This window comes from Nyctereutes procyonoides, unplaced genomic scaffold, assembly GCF_905146905.1.
Source record: "Nyctereutes procyonoides isolate TBG_1078 unplaced genomic scaffold, NYPRO_anot_genome, whole genome shotgun sequence".
NCBI classification, from domain to species: Eukaryota; Metazoa; Chordata; class Mammalia; order Carnivora; family Canidae; genus Nyctereutes; species Nyctereutes procyonoides.
The window spans coordinates 79,230,258-79,251,272 of NW_026575146.1; the positions used below are offsets into that span (position 1 = coordinate 79,230,258).

General features: G+C 56.4%; 3 protein-coding genes across 3 annotated transcripts in view; all 3 read right to left on the reverse strand.

Moving 5' to 3' along the window:
* Window positions 1-238: 238 nt before the first annotated feature.
* Window positions 239-3,401, reverse strand: LOC129500126 (latent-transforming growth factor beta-binding protein 4-like). Its single transcript, XM_055310250.1, has 5 exons — window positions 3,250-3,401; window positions 1,361-1,419; window positions 1,057-1,195; window positions 417-526; window positions 239-267 (listed from the first exon to the last, which is right to left on the reverse strand). Exons 1-5 carry the CDS (start codon window positions 3,399-3,401, stop codon window positions 239-241), a joined length of 489 nt encoding a protein of 162 aa, XP_055166225.1.
* A 3,615-nt stretch (window positions 3,402-7,016) lies between these two features.
* Window positions 7,017-18,323, reverse strand: SHKBP1 (SH3KBP1 binding protein 1). Its single transcript, XM_055311896.1, has 18 exons — window positions 18,194-18,323; window positions 17,903-17,956; window positions 17,706-17,751; window positions 17,528-17,601; window positions 17,189-17,247; window positions 16,885-16,965; window positions 15,250-15,411; window positions 15,066-15,156; window positions 14,786-14,976; window positions 14,123-14,238; window positions 13,244-13,331; window positions 13,014-13,130; window positions 10,507-10,677; window positions 9,382-9,537; window positions 8,913-9,009; window positions 7,811-7,989; window positions 7,546-7,660; window positions 7,017-7,424 (listed from the first exon to the last, which is right to left on the reverse strand). The coding sequence occupies exons 1-18, from the start codon at window positions 18,277-18,279 to the stop codon at window positions 7,199-7,201; spliced, it is 2,109 nt and encodes a 702-aa protein (XP_055167871.1). The 5' UTR covers window positions 18,280-18,323; the 3' UTR covers window positions 7,017-7,198.
* Window positions 18,324-18,710: 387 nt separating this feature from the next.
* Window positions 18,711-21,015, reverse strand: part of SPTBN4 (spectrin beta, non-erythrocytic 4) — a 76,323-nt gene continuing 74,018 nt past the window's right edge. The window contains exons 35-36 of the mRNA XM_055311512.1: window positions 20,925-20,967; window positions 18,711-19,771 (exon numbers count right to left, since the gene is read on the reverse strand). Coding sequence (XP_055167487.1) covers window positions 19,613-19,771; window positions 20,925-20,967 — 202 coding nt within the window. The 3' untranslated portion in view covers window positions 18,711-19,612. The remainder of the gene's footprint in view (window positions 19,772-20,924; window positions 20,968-21,015) is intronic.

Genomic DNA, 21,015 nt, shown 5'->3' on the forward strand with positions numbered 1-21,015 from the left:
GGGAGGGTCGGGGAAGCAGGGGGAGGCCTTTGGCTCCCAGCCGCCCCGCAATTTTGGGCATTCGGTGACCGGGCAGGCGCCAACCCGCACAATCGCTTTTGTTGTCTGGGCTAGTTCGGCTGCGCTCTCTGCCGGGACAGCGCCCCCCTCTTGGGCCGCAGGGAGCCCGGACGCCTGGCTTCCCGGCCCCACCCCCGCGGGTCAGCGCCTCTGGCCGGCGTCTGGCCCTGTCCCGGGCTCACCTCTCGCGGCCGGACGCCAGGGTCCCTAGAGGGTCCGTGTCCTGAGGGGCTGGGGGGTGGGCTGAACTACAACGGGGGGCAGCTAGGCGGCGGCTGGACCGTGGGAACCAGACGGCTTTATCTGGCCCGGACCCACCCCCTGCCCCCCGGCAGAGGAAGGGCGGATGTTCTTACCCCGGGTCTGGCCGGCAGGGGCGCGCTGTGGGGGCCTCCTCCTCAGCAGTGCCCGGCCCCCCGGCCCGCGGGGCCGCCTGCGTCTCAGCAGAGCTCGGGCCTCCTGCAGCCTGGGGAGCAGAGCGCCGAGGAGACAAATGCGGTTAGACGGACACCCCCTCCCCCCACGCCCACCGCAGCTAGAAGGGCCCTTCCCTGCCAGGGGATCTCCCGGTAGCAGCTCTCCCAACACCCCCCTCCCTCCTTCCAATCCCTTTCCGGGGGCCAGACCTTGAGGGTTCTTCACAGGCTTGGGGAGAAACAGAGACAAAGATGGGGAAGAAACAGATGAGGAAGGGAGAGAAAGAGAAAAAAAGAGAGACACAGAGGACTAGAGACAGGTAATGATGGGAGAAACAGACAGAAATGGCAAAGAACAAATACAGGGAGGGGACATGGAGAGAGGGCAGAGAGATGGAGACGGAAAAGCCAGAGGATGGGATAGGCATGCAAAGGAGCCGTAGAAACAGAGATAGAAGTTGAGAGACACAGATAGATAGAGAAGAAGGGAGGAGACGCAGGGAGCAGAGAGAAAGGTGTGCGGGACGGAGGCAGAGCTGGGAGCTCCTGAGCACTGGTAGGGGAGGGATCGCACACTCACGTCAGTGGCTGCCAGTTGAGGGACACCTGTCTCTTCCTCACACTGGGGCTGGGGCTCGGCACCACCAGGGGCACTGGGGTCAGGCACTGCTGTGGGCCGGCACACTTTTCCGGCGGGCAGCTCTCCACCCTGCAGGAGGCTTCAGAGACAGCCAGGGACTAAGTGGAGAAGGAAGGGACTGAGTCTTTCTTTCCACCAAGTGCATCTGGCATTCCAGCTGGGATGAGGCGTGAGGAAGGGAGCCCGACCCCTCTGCTCTTACCCTCTCGCACTCCCTACCCGTACCCCACCTAGAAGAACCCACCTCTGAAGCAGCGACTTCTCCTGGGCGATCGGCCTGGGCAGCACCGACAAACAGCAAGACTATAAACAGGGGTGGAAGTCACTCAGGCCCCTAGCCCCCTAGGACTCCCCAAAGAGGGCAATGGGGGGTAGGGGGTGGGAGAGCCAAGAGAAGGCTTGGGAGCACTCGAAATGGATGTTTGATCAATCGGAGGCGCTATGCTGGATGCCTCAGTTTCCCCATCTAAACAGTGAGAGGCAAATTGGCTTAGACTCTCTGGGGATGAAGGTCACAGAAACCCTACTTTTATTTATTTACTGGTGTTTAGTGGTAAAGTCTTATTGGTAAGGGCATCTTAAAGTCTTTCTTTAAACGTTTTTTTTTTTTTTTTAAGACGCAAAGAGGATTTCTAAGCGCATTTCCAAACCCCGACTGTCTGGGAATCTAGAACCCGCCCTCCCCGCACGTCCCTGTCCTTGACTCAGCCGTCATCCCGAGCGTGGCCGGCAGGTGGCGCCACTTCCACAGGCCTCAGCAGCTGGGGAGGGAGGTCCTCTTTTGACTGTGGGTCCAGCAGGGTGCTGAGGTGGAGGGGGATACCGAAGGAGCCACAGCCCAGAACTGGGAATCCCAAGGCCTGAGGTCTAGCCCGTTCCTGCCCTTCCACGCGCTGCGTCCTGGAGCCGGCATCTCCTGGTCTTTGGGCCTCAGTTCCCCGCCTGACCAGGAGGAAGCAGTCGTTCTTCGAGAAATCTCCGCGCCCAGAGGGTCTCAGATTCTGGAGAGCGGAGTCCTCAGCTCCAGCGCAAGTGCGTCGCAACCAGGGGGCCCCCCAGACAAATCCATTATCCGCAGGCTAAGGGGGGCGAGGGACGAGGACGCGCGCTCTGGCCCCGAGAGAAGGGCAGTGGGGAGATGCTGCGGAGGGGACGTCGGGCGCCTGGACTCTTTCCAGACGGGTGGGACCCAGTGGGAGGGGAGGCTGCCCGGATGGGAGCCCCCGGGACCCCCGATCTTACCGTATTCCCTCCCGCCTTTTCTCCGGGTTAACCCCTTCCCGGCCCCGCCCCCGGCGCGGCTCGGGTTACTAAACGCATTCGCAGAGACCGAGGCGGGAGCGGAGCCCGGGGCCTTTGTAACGGAGCGCTGGCCGCAGGGCGGGGGGTGGGGGTGCTGGGCAGACTGCTTCCTTGGAACTCGTCACCCGCAGACAGGAAGGGTAGCTATAACCCCCCAAATCTATAGGAAATTTGGGATCTCTTGCCGCGAAATCACTGGTCCTTCATTCAAGCCTGGAATCCTAATTCTAGGAAACCAGAGCATCCCCAGCCCTCGTGAAATCTGAGGAACCCCCCGCCCCCGCACAACCCCCTGCAAGCCCCTCCGCCATCAAGCCCGAAGTCCACGTCTTCCTTAGTCATTAGGAAAATCCAAGGGTCCCTTTTAATTCATCCAGGCCTATTTCCAAACCCTAGAAAACCAGGACGTCTCAGCCCCACCATAGAATCCCTTCGTAACCTCCGATACTCCTCCTTAAGCACCCAAGAAGCTTGGGAACCCCATCCCAGCTGGAGGGCCCCACCCATCTATCAGCGTAGGAAAACTCAAAGCCCCATCCCCATATAGGCTGGGACCCTTCTCCCAAAAAAAAACCCTAGAATTCCCTGCGGCCATGTTATCCATCTACCACACCGGCGGCGAATCCCTCGCCTCAAAATTTCAGGACTCCCCGGATTCTAACCCCTGCAAAAATAGAGGGTCCTAGTAAATCCGAGGGCTCTGGCTCTTCCATCCCTACCCCGAAGCACTGGGTTCGTATTCCCCTACACCCGCGAGTCCTTGTCCTTCCGGGCCACCAGGCTTATTGGGTGGAGGGGGCACAGGGGAGAAGGGGTCGCAGCGGGGCTTACCCGGCCCGGCGGCCCGGGATCCCCGCGACCTCGACGGCCTCGCTGGGGCCGGGGCTGGGGCTGGGGCTGGCAGCGGAGGCGGCGGCTGCGAAGAGCGGCAGCAGCAGCACCAGCAGAAGGGGGCGGCGGCCGCTGGGGCCAGGCCGCCGCATCGTGTCCGGCGTGGAGTCCGGCTCCAGGCGGGCCGTGTGTCCAGCGGGTCCGGCTCGGCGCGGCCCCGCCTCCCGCCCCCGCCCGAGGCCGACTCATTTTCTCCACAGTCCAAGCCGGCTGCGAACTTCCCGCCAATCAGAGCCCGGCGCCTCCAGGGGGCGCTGCCCGCGCGGCCAATCGGAAGGCGGCAGGGGAGGGGCTAGAGGGACAGGTGCCGGGCGGGGGGCGCCGGGGCCTGGAGGTCTCGATGCCGGAGGGTAGATCGGGGAGTCGGGGACCGACGTGGGAAGGAGACGCCGGAGGGTGGAGGTGCTGGGATCCCTCCCGCGGCTGGGAAGGATGCGTAGGCAGCGGGCAGGGTCCCCTGAACTGGACTCACAGGCCTCATCCCTTGCTCACCGTTGTGGGAGAGTTTGATTAGAATTTGCTGCCCAACTGGTGTAAACGCTGGAAGCCTCTAGAGGTATCCACTTCTCACGCAAGAGACTCAGGACTCTGGGGGAGGAGCGCTAATCCTACAGTAAGCCCCAGGTCTGGCACCTCTAAGGCCCCAGGCGTTAGAGGGCCTCTACCATCCCAAAGGATTTCCCCTTCTCCAGGGCCTATGCTTCAGGGGTTCCGGGTCCAACTAGCAAAAGTTTGCTCCTCAGAAGGCTGTAGCCTCTGACCCACAGACTTTTCTCCCAGGGGGGGTCTCAAAGAACTGTTCTCACACTCCTCTCCATCCACTGCTGCCCCTGGAGCTTACCAGACTCCCCTTCCCTAGCCAGAATCGTTAGATTCCCAACAGCATCCCTCCCACTGACAGTTACAGACTCTCTCTTTAGGGAATTCCAGTCCCCTCCCTGCGTCGGCCCTCTACCATCCTTCGGGAGCGCCAAGCCACGGGGGAGGCCCCCTAGGGGGTCACCTGCGCTCTTTAGGGAGTTCCAGACTCCTTCGCTTCTCCCAAAGTCACCGCCCCCTGAGCTTCAGAACTGGCTTCCTACTTGCACAATTCTCTGAGTTTCAGGTCACTCGCCTTTCCACAGCGAACGCCGGTCCAGACCCCTACTTAGGATCCCAAGCCCCAGCCCTTTCACGCTAGCCCGGCCTCCGGGGTTCCAGGCCCCACCCCTTTCATGTTCGCCCCGCCTCTGGGGTTTCAAGCCCCACCCCCTTGTGTTCGCCCCGCCTCCGGGTTCCAGGCCCCATCCCTGGAGGCAGAGTGAGGGATCTCGAGATTTCTAGTTCTGGATCCTTAGCTCCGCCCTCAGCAAGTCACAGGCTCCACCCCCACAGGATACTAAGCCACCTGCCCCGACCAAAGGGCCCCACCCTAGGCTGAGAATATCAACCGATCCAGCTTCATCCTCGTCCCCTACTCCTGCGCTTTCTTCCCGTGGAGGGTGTGCAGGGTGGATCGGCGACCCCTTCAGCCTCCCCCGTTACAGAGAGGCATCATCGGGTAACTCACACAGCCACACTCACACTATTACTGCCACCTCCAGCAATCCACGCCTCCCTCCCACACTGACACCTAGAATCTGGGCCCACCCACCACCCAGGGACATGCAGCCCCTTAGAGCAGTAACTATGACACTCAAGCCCCACTCACGGGCATTCGTGGGCTGTCCTAGCTTGATGATATGGACTGCCTGCTGCCCACTGAATGTGCTCTGTATCCCTGTTTTTGTGAGGCCCCCCGCAACCCGGTTTACATGGCCCTGCGGGACAGCGTGTCCTGACACCCCCATCCCTACCCCCATTGCCCTCCTCCTCACCTCCTACCCTGTGGCTGGAGCATTTGCTGGGGGCGCTGCCGAAATATCTCCTTTCTGCCAGGGATCCGGGGCATCTTCAATGCTCGTTGCTAGGCAACAGCCTCTGGCTCACCACTACAACTTCCGGGGATGGTATTGGCTTCCCATCCCCCCTGACTTTGGAGTCCCCAGCTCCCAATTTCTCCCCATCAGTGCCAGGATCTTCCAGGGTCGTTTCTATGTCATCCTTTGGATCCTGTTCTGATCTCAACCCTTCAGAATCCCTCAGAGTTCTAGAGCTGTGGCATTCTGGGAGCTTCCTCCCATTCTGTGCTCACACACAGGGTATTACCACCGGTATTAACAAACAGACAAATCTCTTTAGTGTTCCAGATTTTCCGACATTCTCTCTCTCTCAGTTCCAGAATCACCAGCATTCCAATAACACAAGTGTTCTGGATTCCCTGGCAAGGAAAAACTATCTCAATATTTTAGATCTGTGAGGATTATAAAACATCCCACATTCTAGATTCCCAGACATCCCAGACACCCCCTCCTATGTTCTAGACTTCCTAACATTCAGATATCCCCCGGGTTCTGAATGTCCTAGCATGTAGAAATATTTCCAGAGCCTGAGATTCATAGGTATTCCAGAACACTCATGTTTTAGGATCCCTTATTTCCCAATCATGTTCTGGATTCTCTGACAATCCAGACTCCCGGCCATTATGGATTTCTTGGAATGCAAGCAAACCCTCTAGTGATCTAGAGGAGCTGACATCCCAGAATACCCTATGCTCTAGATATTCTAGTACTTCAGATTGCTTTCTGTGTCCTGTAATTCTCAGCATTCCAGAATTTCTGGCATGCAAACTATTCCTACTAATGTAGAGTCACATATATTCTAGAACACTCCTCTGTTCTAGAATCATTGACTTCCAGGCCCTTTTGTCAAGAAACTTCTGCAGTCTGCATTATTTGAAATGCAGAGAACCTTAATGTCATCCATCCAGTAGCATTCTGGAATAGTTCTGTGTTCTAGATTCCCTAACATTCTGGACCCCTTTCCACTATGTTAGAAACCCTGGCATTCCGGAAACTCTGGAATTCTCAAATGAACAGATTCTAAAACCCCTTGTTTTTAGTCTGGCCCTCTTTCTCTCCTCTTCATTGGCCCAAGGAAAAGACAGAAAGGGATGAGACTGGGCAGCCAGGGATGTAGGCAAGGTGTTTGGCATGGTGAAGTTTAGGGTACAAATGTCAAGGATGTGGTGATCACAGAGCCAACATCTGTGTCTCTGTTGACAGGCAGCCATTCATCCCTGCTTGTGGTAACAGTACCCTGATTCACCTTCCAGAAACTCCTCCTCCAATCTGTCAACATGGGGCTGATTTCACCTCCTGGCTTGTGAGGGCAGGTGACCCTTGGAACAGTGGAAGGCCTCCATCACATGCACTACAGTGATTGGTTCAGGGGACAGCCATCTGACTAAATTCAAGCCACTAAGAATCAGTCATGTGATTTTTATTATTATTATTATTTTTTGCTGCTGCTGCTAGAGAGAGAGAAAAAAAGAAGTTGCTAAGGAGGTACCTGGAGTCATCTTGGCACCCAGAAGGGAAAACCTGACTGAGAATGATGCATCCCAGAAGCGAGCAAACCCAGAAGATGGAAAGACATTCTGGAAGAGTTTTTGAATCCCTGGATCCAACTATGCCTGAAGCCAGGGGTAAATCATTCCGTTCCCCTTCTTTGCTTGAACCGAGAGCCAGATTTTCCTGAATCTACAGCCAGACATCTGGTTGGTCCCCACATCTTTCCTACCCTTTCCCTGGGGGTCCCCCAAAGCCTCTAAGAATGTCAGCAAGGTGTTGGCAGTGAGACCTTTATTAGGGGAGGGTGACTTTGGTTCCACAAGAGGGGACAGTGGGGGCCTAGTAACAGTGACCACTCCAAGGAGGCCCTGGCCCTGAATCCGGGGCTCTGACAGGAAGCAGGGAGGCACCAGAGCCCCCCAGGACCTGGGTATCCAAAGGCACCATGGCAGTTATGTTCAGAAGGAAGTTTCATTGAGCTTCACCTTGGGGGGCGCGAGGGGGGCTCCGAGACCCGTGGGGGGCCGGGGGGCTGGTGTCGGCGGCCTACGGGGCTCTGGCCCACTCCGCACCAGTTCCTGGCAGCGTTCCACGAAGCTGCCTCCCCCGCGGCGCCGGGCCTCAGCCTGTGGGGGGCTCGGGCTCCCACGCCGGCCAGCCAGGGAGGTGTTGCTGGAGTGAAGACTAGGAGGGGTGATGGGGGTTGGTGTGGGTCATCCCGGGCAGGCGAGCAGCACCCCCAGCCCCGCAACCATATCCTGCCCCCTCTCCCATTGCACAGAGGGGGAAGTGGGGTTGTGCCTACCTGGTGAGGGAGGTGCGGGGAGAGGGACTGGGGAGGGAGCCCCTGGAGGAAGACAGGGGGGCCAGCTCACACTGCTCCAGCTGCTCCATCAGCTCTTCCTCTGTCAGGCCACCGGCTGGGGGGCGAGGAAGGGGGTCGGGGGTCAAGACGAGGATCACTGGGCAAGGGACTGGGGGGGGGCAGGGGGACCGATGAAGGGCCCAGAGGGCAGGGGCGGGGGTTGGGGGTGGGGGCCAGGGGGGACCCCGAGGCGGGCAGGGCGTACCGGGGGCCTGGCCAAGGCCATCCATGGCGGTGGTCAGGTCCCACATGGCCAGGCTGCCGTTGGCCTGGCCGGTGAGCAGGTAACGCCGCGGCCGCGAGCCGAGCCGCCGGGAGCCCTCGCACTCCAGCACCGTGAACGCCGTGGTGGGGGAGCCGTCCACGGAGCGTACGGAGCACACCCTGAGACCGAGGGGAGCCGGGTCACCCCGACACCCTTCCCGGGCCGCAGACCCCAAGGCCATGGCTTCAGGTCCTGCCTCTGCAACCACCACCACAGGCTTCCCTCTCCTGCCCCAGGGCACGCTCTCTGGGCGCAGCTGCCTCCGGATGGCTCCCGCCCGGCACCCCGCAACATGTCCCCAGTGGGATGCTCCCCCACATCTGCTGTCCCCTGGTCCGTCGGAGGCCGGCTCAGGGAAGGCCTGCGTGCGTCATCCTGGGCACCTCCCATCAGCCTCTGGCTGGGTCTCTCCCAGGGACACCCCAACCCCCACCCCCAGCCTCCTCCCTGGGCTCTTGGACTCCTGTCCAACTCCAGGTCCAGCTCCCACAGTGGCCACGGCCCCCCAGCAGGCTCAGGGTATCTCAGTGCTTCCCACAATCACGTGATCAAGAGGCCCCGCCCCCCACTGATGCCCTAGCCAGTGCTTCAACCCCCAGACCATGGGCGCTTCACTGTCCTATTTGGTCATTCCCAACCTTGGGAACCTCGGTGGGGGGGGGGTCCCTCCTCAAGAAAATCCTCAGAGGCCTGCAGCCAGCCTCTCCGCTAGGCCCCCACAGGTGCCTGTGTCCTCACCCCCTGGCCCCAACGCCTGTGCCCATGCCTCCTGCCCCACCTTGGGGCCTGACCACCCTGGGATCCAGCATGGGCATCTGGGGTTTCTCCAGCTTCACTGCCACCCCCATGTGTTATCCCTTTGATTCCTCAGGCCCCAAACCTAGGAGCCTCATGCTCCTTCCTAGCCTTTGCTCCTTCCAATAGCCCTTGGCTAGGACCCTCTTTTGGCCTCCAGGACATGACCCAGCTGGTATCGTGCCTTCTTCCTCTGACCACCACCACCCCCCACCTTGGCCCCCCTGCTGGATGGGACCGTCCTCACCGCTGACCAGTGGATGAAAGGCGTACAAAGAGCTGGCTGGCGCTTGGCACCACCTTCTGAATGAACACTTGCTGGTCATCCCGCTCGCCGTATGGGCCTGGGCCAGGACAGTGTTGGGGGTGGGAGTCAGGGCCACCTGGGTAGCCTGCGACTCTGAGCCCCAAGGCTCTGCCTCCTTCCCCACCGATGAATCCCTCTCAGGACCCTATGTCCCCATTCCCAGGTTTCTGGAATTGGGCGAGCTCCAAGAAGATTGGGGGTCAGCCACCGGTCAGTGGAGTTCAGGGATGTGGGGTGGGGGTCCTGGGTCAGGTGGCAGTCAGAGGAATTGATGGGGTAACAGAATTCAATGGTGGGGTGGGGCAGCTGGGAGTGAATGGACGTTAAGGAGGTCAGCTGGGTGGGTCAGGTGAAGGGCCAGGGGTCAGGCAGGGTGCATGGGGCAGGGGGGCCAGGGGCTAGTAGGCACCGATGTCGTTTCCAGCGCTGCAGCCGCCATGCCCATCGGCCGATTCCAGTGCCAGGATCTTGAAGGAGGCGAGCGGGGTGGAGCCGGGCTGGGTGGAAATCATGCCTCGGAAGCGAGTCACGGACCACGTGCGCACATGGTTGTTGTCGGCACAGACTGAGGAGCACATGGGCGGCAGCAGGTCAGGCCAGCCGCAGCATCCCCACTGCCCAACCCTCCTGAGCCCCACGATGACCCCTGCAAAGGTGGCAGGATTCAGGCCCCTCTGAATTCTTCCCTTTCAGACAATTTTGCTCTTCCCCAGAGCTCGACATGGTTAAAAACCCTACTGGCTCTGCCTCCAAAATCATTTCAGGGCCTTATCCCACCCAACCCTGTCACGGTCCCCACCCTGGTCCTGCCTGTCATCACCTCCTATCTAGACTCCCTGCTCCCATCCTGCCCCCTCAGTCTATCCCCACACACAGCCAGAGGGACCCTGTGCACACCTGTCAGGTCAAGGCCCTCCTCGGCTCGCAGCACTCCTTCCTGAGATTCCATCCCAATCCGTGTCAAGGACAGAATCTTCTGCGTGGCTCACAAAGTTCTACGCTCTCCCTCGCCCACCCTACTCCAGGGGTGGGCACCAATCATCCTGCTCAGAGCCTTTGCAATGCCTGTTCTCTCTGCTGGAAGGCTTGTCCCCACCATGCTGCACTGCTCATTCCTTCATTTCAGTTCAAAGCTCCTTCCCCAGTGACCCCACCACTCTCTAGCCGCTCACACAGCTCTGTGTTTATCCATGGTCTTCATCATGCCTCTTGGTGGCTTCTATTCTGATTTATTTCTCATCTGCCATCCCCAGCAGAACACCAGTTCCACAGGGGTAGGGACTTGGCCTGTCTTGTCCATCACCTTACCCCCTGTGCTGGGCACACAGTAGGTGCTCAGTCGATGCTTGCAGAACTGATAAATCGCTCACTCTTGGCTGGATGGGTCCCCTTACAGCATTCTCCCACTTCTGCAATTACCGCCCAGGTTAAAATTCTCTCCCCAGGGGACACCCCCATGCCTCGGTCTCACGTTCCCATCTGGGTCATCATCCTGTAGGGAGACAGGCAGCTGGGGTAGCACAGCGAGGCCCACCTGAGATGAGGTGCTTCTCCGAGAGCATGATCTTGGTGACGGGGCTGCGGTGCACGGTGAAGGTCTGGAAGAGCTGGGGCCCCGAGCCCACGGTCTCGGGGTGCTGCACGATGACCCGCACGCCCCCTGAGCTGGTGCCATAGGCAATCTCAATCCAGTTCCCACTGTCACCTAGGGAGGGGCCAAGGATGAAGAGAGGGACAGATCAGGGGCACCCAGGTGGCTCAGTGGTTGAGCATCTGCCTTCGGCTCAAGGTGTGATCCGGGGTCCTGGGATTGAGTCCCACATTGGGCTTTCCACAGGGAGCCTGCTTCTCCCTCTGCCTCTCTGTGTCTCATGAATAAATAAAATCTTAAAAAAAAATTAAACTACATTCCTTTTTAAAAAAATTTTATTTATTTATTCATAGAGACACAGAGAAAAAGAGAGAGAGGCAGAGACACAGGCAGAGGGAGAAGCAGGCTCCATGCAGGGAGCCTGATGTGGGACTCGATCTGCTCCCTGGTCTCCAGGATCACGCCCTGGACTGAAGGCGGTGCTAAACCGCTGAGCCATCCGGGCTGCCCTAAACTACATTCCTTAAAAAAGAAAAAAGAAAAGAGAGAGGGACAGATCGGAGAGACAGAAGCAGAGACAGAAAACAAGACTGAGAGAGAGAGAGAAAGCGGTAATAAGAACAGAGGACAGAGACAAAAAATAATAATAATAATAATAGAAAAACAGGGAGGCAAAGGGAGCCAAGAAATTGGATCTCTGCAAGGATATAATAACAGACAGATACAGAGGGAGGTGGGATGACAAAGCAAAAGGCTGAAACACATAAAGACATATGAACAGATGACAAGATAAGAAAATGTACCCCTCCCCCCCCAAAAAAGAAAGAAAATGTAACCCGCATCTAAGGGACTTCCCACCCTCGCCAACCTTCCAGAGGGGGGGAAAAATTGTTTTGCAACTGTCAGAAACTTAATGGGCCATCTTAAGGAATGTGAGTAGGTAAAAGATGGTTTTCATAGTTTGTACAGTGGCTCAAAGCAGTGGGTTAGGGTTGTGCACAGCAAAACGGAAGGACACGAAACTGAGGGCAGGGTGGGCACAAGTAAGGGGATAATTGACATATACGCCCAGGACCATTTGTGTGCATTCAAAGCCTGCTGACAGCACCCATTTTGTAAGGACAGGAACAAATACAGAGAGAAATGGTAAACATGACAGCATGGTGGTGCAGAGGGGTAGGGGTGGGGCTAAGAGAGGAATAACTATATGAAATCAGCAAGGGGCCTTCCGTGGAGGAAAGGTGAAGAGAGGTGTGAGGTTAGGTGTGTTACCTAATTCATGGCTGCTGGGAGAAAACTGTACCCTGAGCCTTACCTCACACCATACATATAAGGTAATGTGAAAAGCGGCAGAGATGCACAAATAAAAGCTAAAACTGCAAAGCCTCTAGGAGAAAGCACAGGGCAAATCATTGCAACCTGGGAGTAGGCAAGGACATCTTAAGATCTAGAAAGCACTAACCATTAAAGAAAAAAAAAGGAAAGAAAAAAAGGGGAAAGAAAAAATAAACTTAAAAAACAGCCATTATGCTCAGTGAAAAAGCCAGACACAAAATGCCAAGTATTATTATGGCCCCATTTACGTGAAATGTCCAGAATTGGCAAATCCCCAGAGACAGAAAGTAGATTAGGTTTCCAGGGGTTGTCGGGAGAGAGAATAGAGTATGATGGCTAACGAGTTCAGGGTTCCTTTTTAGGGTGATAAAAATCCTGTTCCGGAACTACACAGTAGTGATGGTTGCGCAACCTTGTGAGTCTCCTAAAAATCACTGAATTGTATGTTTTAAAACAGTGAATGCTCTGGTATGTGAATTACATCTCAGTAAAAACAAACAGGGGATCCCTGTGTGGCTCGGCGGTTTAGTGCCTGCCTTTGGCCCAGGGGGTGATCCTGGAGACCTGGGATCGAGTCCCACATCGGGTTGCCTGCATGGAGCCTGCTTCTCCCTCTGCCTGTGTCTCTGCCTCTCTCTCTCTGTGTGTGTTTCTCATGAATACATAAATAACATAATAAAAAAAAGACTTGCTCATTAAATTTAAAATACATTTATAAAAAACAAAGAGGAGCCTATTTCTCTGCATTTAAAGTCAAGAAACCAAATTAAAAAACTGTCCCAAGCAGAAAAAGGACACACCCTCTTTGTTTTACAAGCCTGCAAGCATCATGCCCTAAATGCAGAGGTGGAAAAGAAACAAAAAGGTGACCAGCTAGTGGCCAATTCTGCCCCTGGCTGGAGAGGCCTGCCACAGCGCAGACCCTGGAACAGTGCTCACACACAAGGGGGGGGCCCAGTAAGTGTTTGTTGAATGACTAAATGAGAGTTGAACCCCCCCTCCCCCACTGCCGCCACTAAATGTCACTAGGTCAAACTACACGAGTGGCAAGTGGCAGGGAGCCCCACTGGGGGCTGGGGCTGATGGCAGCATCAGGGTAGCCGGTCACAGCTTACTGGTCTTGGGGGTGAGGTAGACACTGAGGGCGGTGACCCCATCCTCTGCTGGGTCCCGGTAGAGCTCGCTGACAAGGAGATCATTGTCCTTCATGCGCAGGGGAAACTTCTGGACATCTGCGATGGGTGGGGAGGGTAGAGCGGGCTTGTTCTAGGCCTCTAGCCTTTCCCCATGGCTCCCATTTCCTGGGGGAGGTTCTCGGGCTCGAGGGGTGCCAGGGGCTGCTCACCCACATAGTAGATGGAGCCGTTGTCACAGCCCAGGAGAAGGAAGGAGCCCGCCGCATCGTAGCTGGTGATGGGCTGCACCTCCTGGACCTAGGGGCCGGCAGGACGGGCTGTGGCGGGGGCAGGACCCTGCATCTGCCTCCGCAGCTCCCCTCAGGGCCTCTCCAGCAGCCCCAACTCCAGAACCCACCCGGGGTTTCTAGGCCTACTTCTCCAGCCTCGCCTGCTCCAGGCCTATCTCTACCTGTGTCTCTCCATCTTAGGAAATCTCAGGGTCAGCGGTTCTGTCTCTCAGCCTCTCTTTTGAGTCTGGATTTCTAGCTGTTTCTCTTCACCTCTGTCTGCCTCTCTGCATCCCTGCATGCGCCACCACCTTTCGGCCTGGCCTCTGTCTCTACCCGTCCTTCCCTCGGTCCCCCCATCCTGACCTCCTCTGTTCCTATTTGTCTGTTTCCCTCCACCCCTGCCTGACTCCCAAATGCACTTTGCAGGAGGAAGCAACACTGCAGATGTGTTTCTTCCCGTTTTGGACATGGCCCAGGAGGGTGCAGGGGGAACGACAGTCATCTGCATGTCTCTCTCTGGGTTTCGGCCTCCTACAGCAGCTCCACTCACCCCCTCCCCCGTCCAGTGCCTAGAGAATCATCTCTTGTCCTTTGCAGGCCCACACCTTTCCTGCCAGCTCAGCAGCCCCCAGCTCAGCAGACCTTCCAGAAGGTGTCCCTGATCTGATGTCCTTAGGCCTTTATAACCGCAGCACGCCAAGAGGGGTCTGGCCCAGTGCTAGCTAGGGTCTCTGGCTTTGGCCAGGGGGTGGGGCAGAGAGGAAGCCCCCCTGGGACACCTGGGAAAGATGGAGCTAGGCTGGCCAGCGCTCTGACCTGCCAGTGCTTGGTGACGGCGTTCCAGACCCCGATGCGCCCCGTGTGGCTTGTGGCGATGAGCTGGTTCCCAACGAAGAAGAGGGCCTCCACGGGCACCCCCAGATGGAAGACTCCTGCAGAGGGCGAGGAGAACTCAGCCAGGACCCCACTTCATGGGGCAGAAGAGAGGTGGCAGGAAGAACTCCAAGGGCCAGAGGATTCATTCAGTTGGGCCTAAGATCTTTACAGGATAGAGGAATCCAGCAGAAATTACAGAGGATTACGTGGGCCAGATTCCAGATGGGGTGTGGGACTCCAGTAGAGATTTTCAAGGCAAACAGAGATTTCTAATGGGAACACAGATTCTAACAGGTTCTGGGATTCTACTGGCAGGGAGATATAACAGGGCAGGGAATTCTGATGGAGGGGAGAATCGTTATGTGGGTGGATTTTTCTACAAGCCAAAGAATTCTAACAGGATACGGAATTCTAAAGGGTTGGAACATCTTAATAATGCAAAGAATCTTCAAAAGTGTGAGAACTGTATATAGGGTGGTTTACTTTATCCCTGCATGGAGCCTGCCTCTCTCTCTCTCTATGTCTATCATGAATAAATTAAAAAAAAATCTAAAAAAAAAAAATAAAAGGGCAGAAGGTTCTGGAAAAGTCCCGGTACCATACCTATCTCGGAGCCACCACCTTCTGCCTGCAGAGCCCATAGCAGGATCTCGCTACCTGTGGCCGCTGCCACCATCTTGTCATGCTCCCCCAAAGCTCCACCGAGCACCCGAGCTGTTAGTGCCAGTCGCTCAATGGGCCAGTCCAGGCGGGGGCTTGAAAACACCAGCTGCCAGCCAGAGGCTTCCTTTAACCTGGGGGTTGGGGCAATATCATCAACCCTCAGTGTGAGCCCTTCCCATCAACAGGGCTCCAGCCTCCGGCCACCACCCTCCCTGAGCACCTATAGCAGACAAGAAACTGGGTATAGGCCACAGCGATCCAGTTGTGGTGTCCGCACACCAGGCGTACCATCCCGGGCTCCTCCGGTAGCCCTGGGGTGGTGGGGGGAAGAGCCATCAGGGCAGGGTCACAGCACCCCCTCCCCCAGGCTGGCTGCCCCAGCTTCCCAGGGGACTGAAGCCTACCGGAGGGAGAGGGAGGGGCTCTTTCATCCAGCATTCGGCCCAGCAGCCCTGCATTGCCCAGGTTGGGGGGCATTGTGTTGCTGCGTCGAACGGGGGCTGGGCGTCCCCCTAACTGCTGGGGCCCCACCAGGCTGTGCCGGTTCCGCCGCTTTGCTGGAAACACTATGGCAGGGAGAAGGAGCAGAGTGACAATGATTGTAATAACTGTAGCAATTGCCACATCACAAGCACCTAAAATATGCCAGATACTGACTTGCCCACATGTGGGGCACAGTCTCCTGCCAAAAAGATTTTAGGTGGTGTGGGGACACGGCAGGCAGGCAACGAACGACACTGAATCACACAGCAAGCTACTCCCTTTTCTATTCCTCTGAGCTGCACACAAAGGACAAATCAGCTTGGTGCTGCCAAAACAGTGCTCCCTTTTCAGTATTTGCTTTAAGAAATGGAAGCCTACCTCGTTGGCAGGCAGCAGCATCCCAACACTGGTATTTGGAGATTTTCTTTTCTTTTTTTGAAAGATTTATTTATTTGAGAGGCAGAGAGAGCGTGCACAAGTACAGAAGAGAGGGAGAAGCAGACTCCCTGCTGAGCAAGGAGCCTGACGCAAGCTGAAGGCAGATGCTCAACCAACTGGGCCACCCAGGAGCCCCAGGGATTTTATATTCACGTTCACTTATTCAAGGTATAAAGGTAGTGATAAAAAGCTTCTATTTAAAATGATTTTTTGTACAGGGTACCTGGCTGGCTCAGTTGGAAGAGCCTGAAACTCCTGACCTTGAGGTTGTGAATTTTGAGCCCCACATGGAGTATAAAGATTACTTATAAAAGTAAACTTTTAAAAATGACTTTTTAGGGGCACCTGGGTGGCTCAGTGTTTGAATGGCTGCCTTTGGCTTGGGTCATAGTCCTGGGGTCCTGGGATGAGTCCTGCATCAGGCTCCCCGCAGGGAGTCTGCTTCTCCCTCTGCCTCTGTGTGTGTCATGCTCCCCCAAAGCCCCACGAGCTCATGAATCAATAAATAAAATCTTTATTTAAAAAATTACTTTTATTAAAAAAAAAGATTTTAAAAAAACCAACACAGTAAAACTAAGAAAACAAAAGCACAGATCTCCATATTTGACAAACAACATGAAGGTATTGAGCAAGGTTAGGGAAGTAGTTGTAAGTCGAATTTCCCCATTTTATTCCCTTTTCTCATCAGCAAAGCCTCGTAGACTACAGTTCCCAATAACCACTGGGGTATATTGTCCATGGCCAGCTGGGGTTGGGGCGGTTGCTGATCTAACGACCCATGAAGATTCTAGTCAATAACCCCCCCTTTAATATTTCTCCCCTCCATGCAAAGGACCCCAGTTCTTCCTAAGCTTCCCCACAAGGAAATCAAACCTGGACTGAGACCCCCTTCAGGCTCTAGGGCACACTTCTGAGCCTCAGGGCGCGTAGCTGGCCCACTGACTGCCTCATTGGAAATGCAGTCTCCTACTTCCTTTCCCTCAATCCAGCCTCTGATATAGAACTACAACTCCCATAGTGTCTCAGGGCTCACAGCACAGGCGACCGAGGGCCTCGACCTTATGGAAATGTAGTCTTCCATCCGCCCTCCCTCCCCTCCATCCCTTAGTTGTGCCCACCTGGTGGAGGCAGGTAACCGTTGAAGAGAACGTTTCCACAAGAAGATCGGTCCAACTCCTCCCGCAGCTGCAGGCGGCGAACTGAGGCGGAATAACTCGAAGGCTGGGACTTGGGGAGTACTGAGGCACATCCTATTCCCCTCCCCAGCTCATTCTACACCCATCCCCCTTGAGACCCAGGACCAAATCCAGTGCTCTCAGCGCTACCCCTAACTTCTTTCAGGAGAGGAGGGGTGAGGAAGCATCAGGAGAGCAGGAGTTCGTTTTCTATGCAATGAAGAAGCTAATGGGGCCCCCCACTTACCCAGAGGAGTGAGCCCATAGAACTGGGCTTCGTGGAGGAGGCTGGAACCATGAACACCCCTGGGTAGCAGAATTCGCCAGGGGTTAGAGTTTGGGGAGTGGGAGTTGGTCGAGAATTCTGAGGAGGAAGCTTTCAAAACTGCACAGAGAATGCAAGAGGTAGCAAATTTTGACTGGATCAAGATTCTAAGGAGCGATGAAATAGATGGGCAATGAAAATGTGTGTGTGTGTGTTTGGTTAAACTCTAAGGACACAATTCAAATCGGATTGAGGGGCTTAAGGGAACATTCTGAGGGTAAGAAGATGAAGACGGTGGGGTCCCTCTATCCCCATGCAGACCTGGGATCCAACTCTTTGGTGCGCAGGAAGTTGAGGATGGGGGCGAAGACGGTGGGGTCCCTGTCGATGAAGATCTGCGGGTAGGGAGGCAGAGGATGGATGGGGCAGAGCGGGGCTGAGTGAGGCTCCAGTCCCTCCTCCTACCCACTGCCCTATTTTAGCTCTATGCCCTACTCACGGCTCCAGTCTCATCTTTCAGTGTTGAGATGCGTCCGCTCAGAAGACTGCAGGGAGGGGACACAGAGCGGGTGTCACGGGCCAGGGTGTGTGTGGGCGCACGGGGGGTTGGGGGGAGGGTGAGTGGGGGGATTAAGTCTCCCTATACCGTCTCTTCCCGCCACCCACAGCCCGCCCCAAATTCGCTCTCCCGATCACCTGGAGAAGAAGGAGTCTGGGATCCAGGTGAGAGTCTGGCGAGAGGTACTGAATCTACGGGGGGAAAGTGAGCGGATGCGAAGGGTTGGAGGAAGAGTAAGGAACGCGGCCCCCTACCCTCCCCCACTCCCCCCCCCCCCCGGCCCTCCTCGGGCGTCAGTCCTGGCACTCGCGCCTTCAGCAGGAGGCGGAGCAATCCTTGATGGACAAGGATTCCCCGCGGGAGAGGCGGGTACTCCCACTCCGCTCCCCGCCCCCGTGGTGGGGGCCTCAGGAATCTCCTACACTCACCTCTTGCCTCCCACGTTCAGATGAATCACCTCCCCGGGAGGCCCCCGACCTGGGACTCCGTCGGCTGCAGGCGCCGCAGCAGCCATGGCCCCGGGGCGAGCCGGCCGGCCAGCACCCGCTTCCGGGTCTGTACTTGGGCCCCGCCCCCACTGCCTGCTCATTGGCCTGGAGCCTCCCGGAGCCGCCGGCGATTGGACAAAGCGCCCACTCGTAGCAATTAATTCTCCGCCTCCTTAAAGGGCCCCGCCTTTCCTGTGCTGGACGGGGCGTACCGCAAGGCCCCTTTGGGGAAGTTTAGATAGAAGGGCCAGCAAAACATTCCTCTAGCCTTCTGGTTCCCAATTTTAGAATCTAGGTGTTTCGTGAGGGACGCGTGTTTAAATCCCGAAATTAGTACACATCAAGAGGAGATCTAAAAGTTCTCTGTCTTTCCCTGCGCCGCCCCCCTCTCCCCCGCCCCACACATCCTCCCAGGCGCGGCCCATTAAACGCGAACAAACCGGCATAGACCGTCAAAGCCAAAGGATTTATTATAGGTACATACAGTGTGCGCCTGCCACACCGCCCCACACCCCCAGGCCCCAGCGGCTCCTCCAGGCGACCATGGGGGCTGCCACAACCCTGTTCCCCCACTCCCTAGGGAGGTGCTCCGGCCAGAAGCATGCAGGGGGGGAGGGCTTCCCCTCGCCCCTCCCCTCACCAAGTGGCATTTACAGCTGGAGAGGGGAGGAGAGAGGAAGACAGTTTTGAGCTTTGACGTCCCTCCCATTAAAAAGCCTTCGCGGATGCGGGGCGGGGGGGGGGGGAGGAGGAGGTCGACGTTTTGCAAAAATAAACTAAGTCAGGAATTAACCGCATGGCTCTGAGACGGCGGAGTGCAGGGGCCAAAGCCCCTTCACTCCCCCTTCCCAGACAGAGATCAAGGCAGCATTGGAAGTGAGGTAAAGGCGGGGAGGAGGCGTCCCCTCCCCACCCCCTAGCACCCTGGATGGTCCAGGGGACCTCACCAGCGGCCCCATGCCCATCCCTAGGGCGGAGAGGGGGGCAGGAATTATCGCCCCCTACCACCCCAGCTTCTTGGGGCAGGATCTGGAGATCGGGCAGGGGGCGTGGCTCAACTGGCCCCTTTACCCGCCCCCTCCAACTCAGTTATTGCATAAAAATAATGGAGCCCCAGCACCTGGGGTGGGGTGGCGAGCAGGAAGGGGCCGAGATATGGCTATAGGGGCAGCAATCCCCCCACCACTTCCTGGAGTGCAGGAGAAGTCCCCTCCTTTCCAGTGCCCATCTTGGCGCATCCGCAGTGTTGGTGGAACTAGAGGCGCCCGCCCCTGCGGAAGAGAAAGTGTCTTTTTGCCCACATTGCGGCGAGAGGGGCGAGAGGGGCGGGGATGTGTGTCAGGCCCAGGAGGTGGGAAGTCACTTCCTGCGCCCGCTGGCCCTCCGCTCCCCCGCCTCTCGCTTGGGGTTCCCTTCGTCCGTGGAGGACGTGGTGGGTAGTGTCTGTCCCCAGCGGGCGATCTCAGCGTGCTCGCCCACGGAAGCGGCCACGGCCTCCAGCCAGCCGTTCATCTCCTCCTGGAGAGAGAAACAGGGCAACAGAGTTCGCATTTGGAAGAAGGGAGACCGCGCAGTAGATGACCCTGGAATCCGACTGCCCTCTGAACTTCAGTTTTCCAATCTATTAAATGGGTTAATAATAATAACCCAAACAGTTACATAGCCCTTAATACGCGCCAGGCTCCGTTCTAAGTGCTTCTGTGGATTAATTCTCTTAATTCTGTGCAATAGCATTATATCAAATTCCCACTATAGAGATAAACGTAACAACCAATAACATCAGCAGAGATTTATAGAGCACTGATACTCGCCAGGTCATATATGTGGCTCTGTGTGTATCAACTTAATTCTCACAAGAACCCTAAAATGGAAAACTATTTTTATGCCCATTTTAAAAATAAGGAGGCAGGGAGAGAATACTCCCTGAGTATACTCCGGGGAATACTCCAGAGCCCTTTGTAAGAAGGAAGGAGATAACAACTATTATTATTTTCAACATCTCTTTAAACCACCTCCATGCCCCTCCCACAAGTCAGCTGGTGTCCAGCCTTGTGTCCTCCCACCTGGGTCCCTGTCCTGGTTGCCTCCTGGCTCCACACCTCCCCTCTCCCCCTTCCCAATCTACCCTATTGACAAAAGATCTTTCTTATACATTGCTGGGACACCCCCCCCCCCAATCTTGCTTAAAAGTCTGCCATGGATCCCCAGTGCCCTTAGGACAAACTCCAACCTCCTCCAAATGGCCCACAATGCTCTGTGAGATCTAGCCCCTGGAAACCTTTCTGGGATCTTTCCTCCTTGAACCCTCCACCAGCACAGTCAATGCTCTGCATTTCTGCACCTCTGGTTCTCTGCACTTGGCAGTTCTCTCTGCCTGAATCATTCCTTTTTAACTAACTTCCACCTCTTATCTTTCCAGTGTCATCTCTGTGGCCAAGGCAAGGAGGCTGGACTTTGTCCTGGAGCCTCCAGGCAGCCCTCCTGATCCCTGCCCCCCCCACCATAGATTAGGGGTTTCCTCTAGGCTCTCACTGCTAGTGGGCTTTCCCATCACAGCCTGGTGACTCTGGCTTGTGTTTCTGGCTCACAGCTCCATTGCTCTGGGCCAGGAACCAGCAAGCCAAGGTAGTTCTTGAGGTCGCGATGGGGGAGAGAAAGGACCAGATCTCACCTCATCTTTAGCCTGGAGCAAAAACTCGCTGCCATCCTGGGTCCTGTAGAAGGGGAGACAGGACTTGGGGAATCTGGGGCAGGGGCCCGGC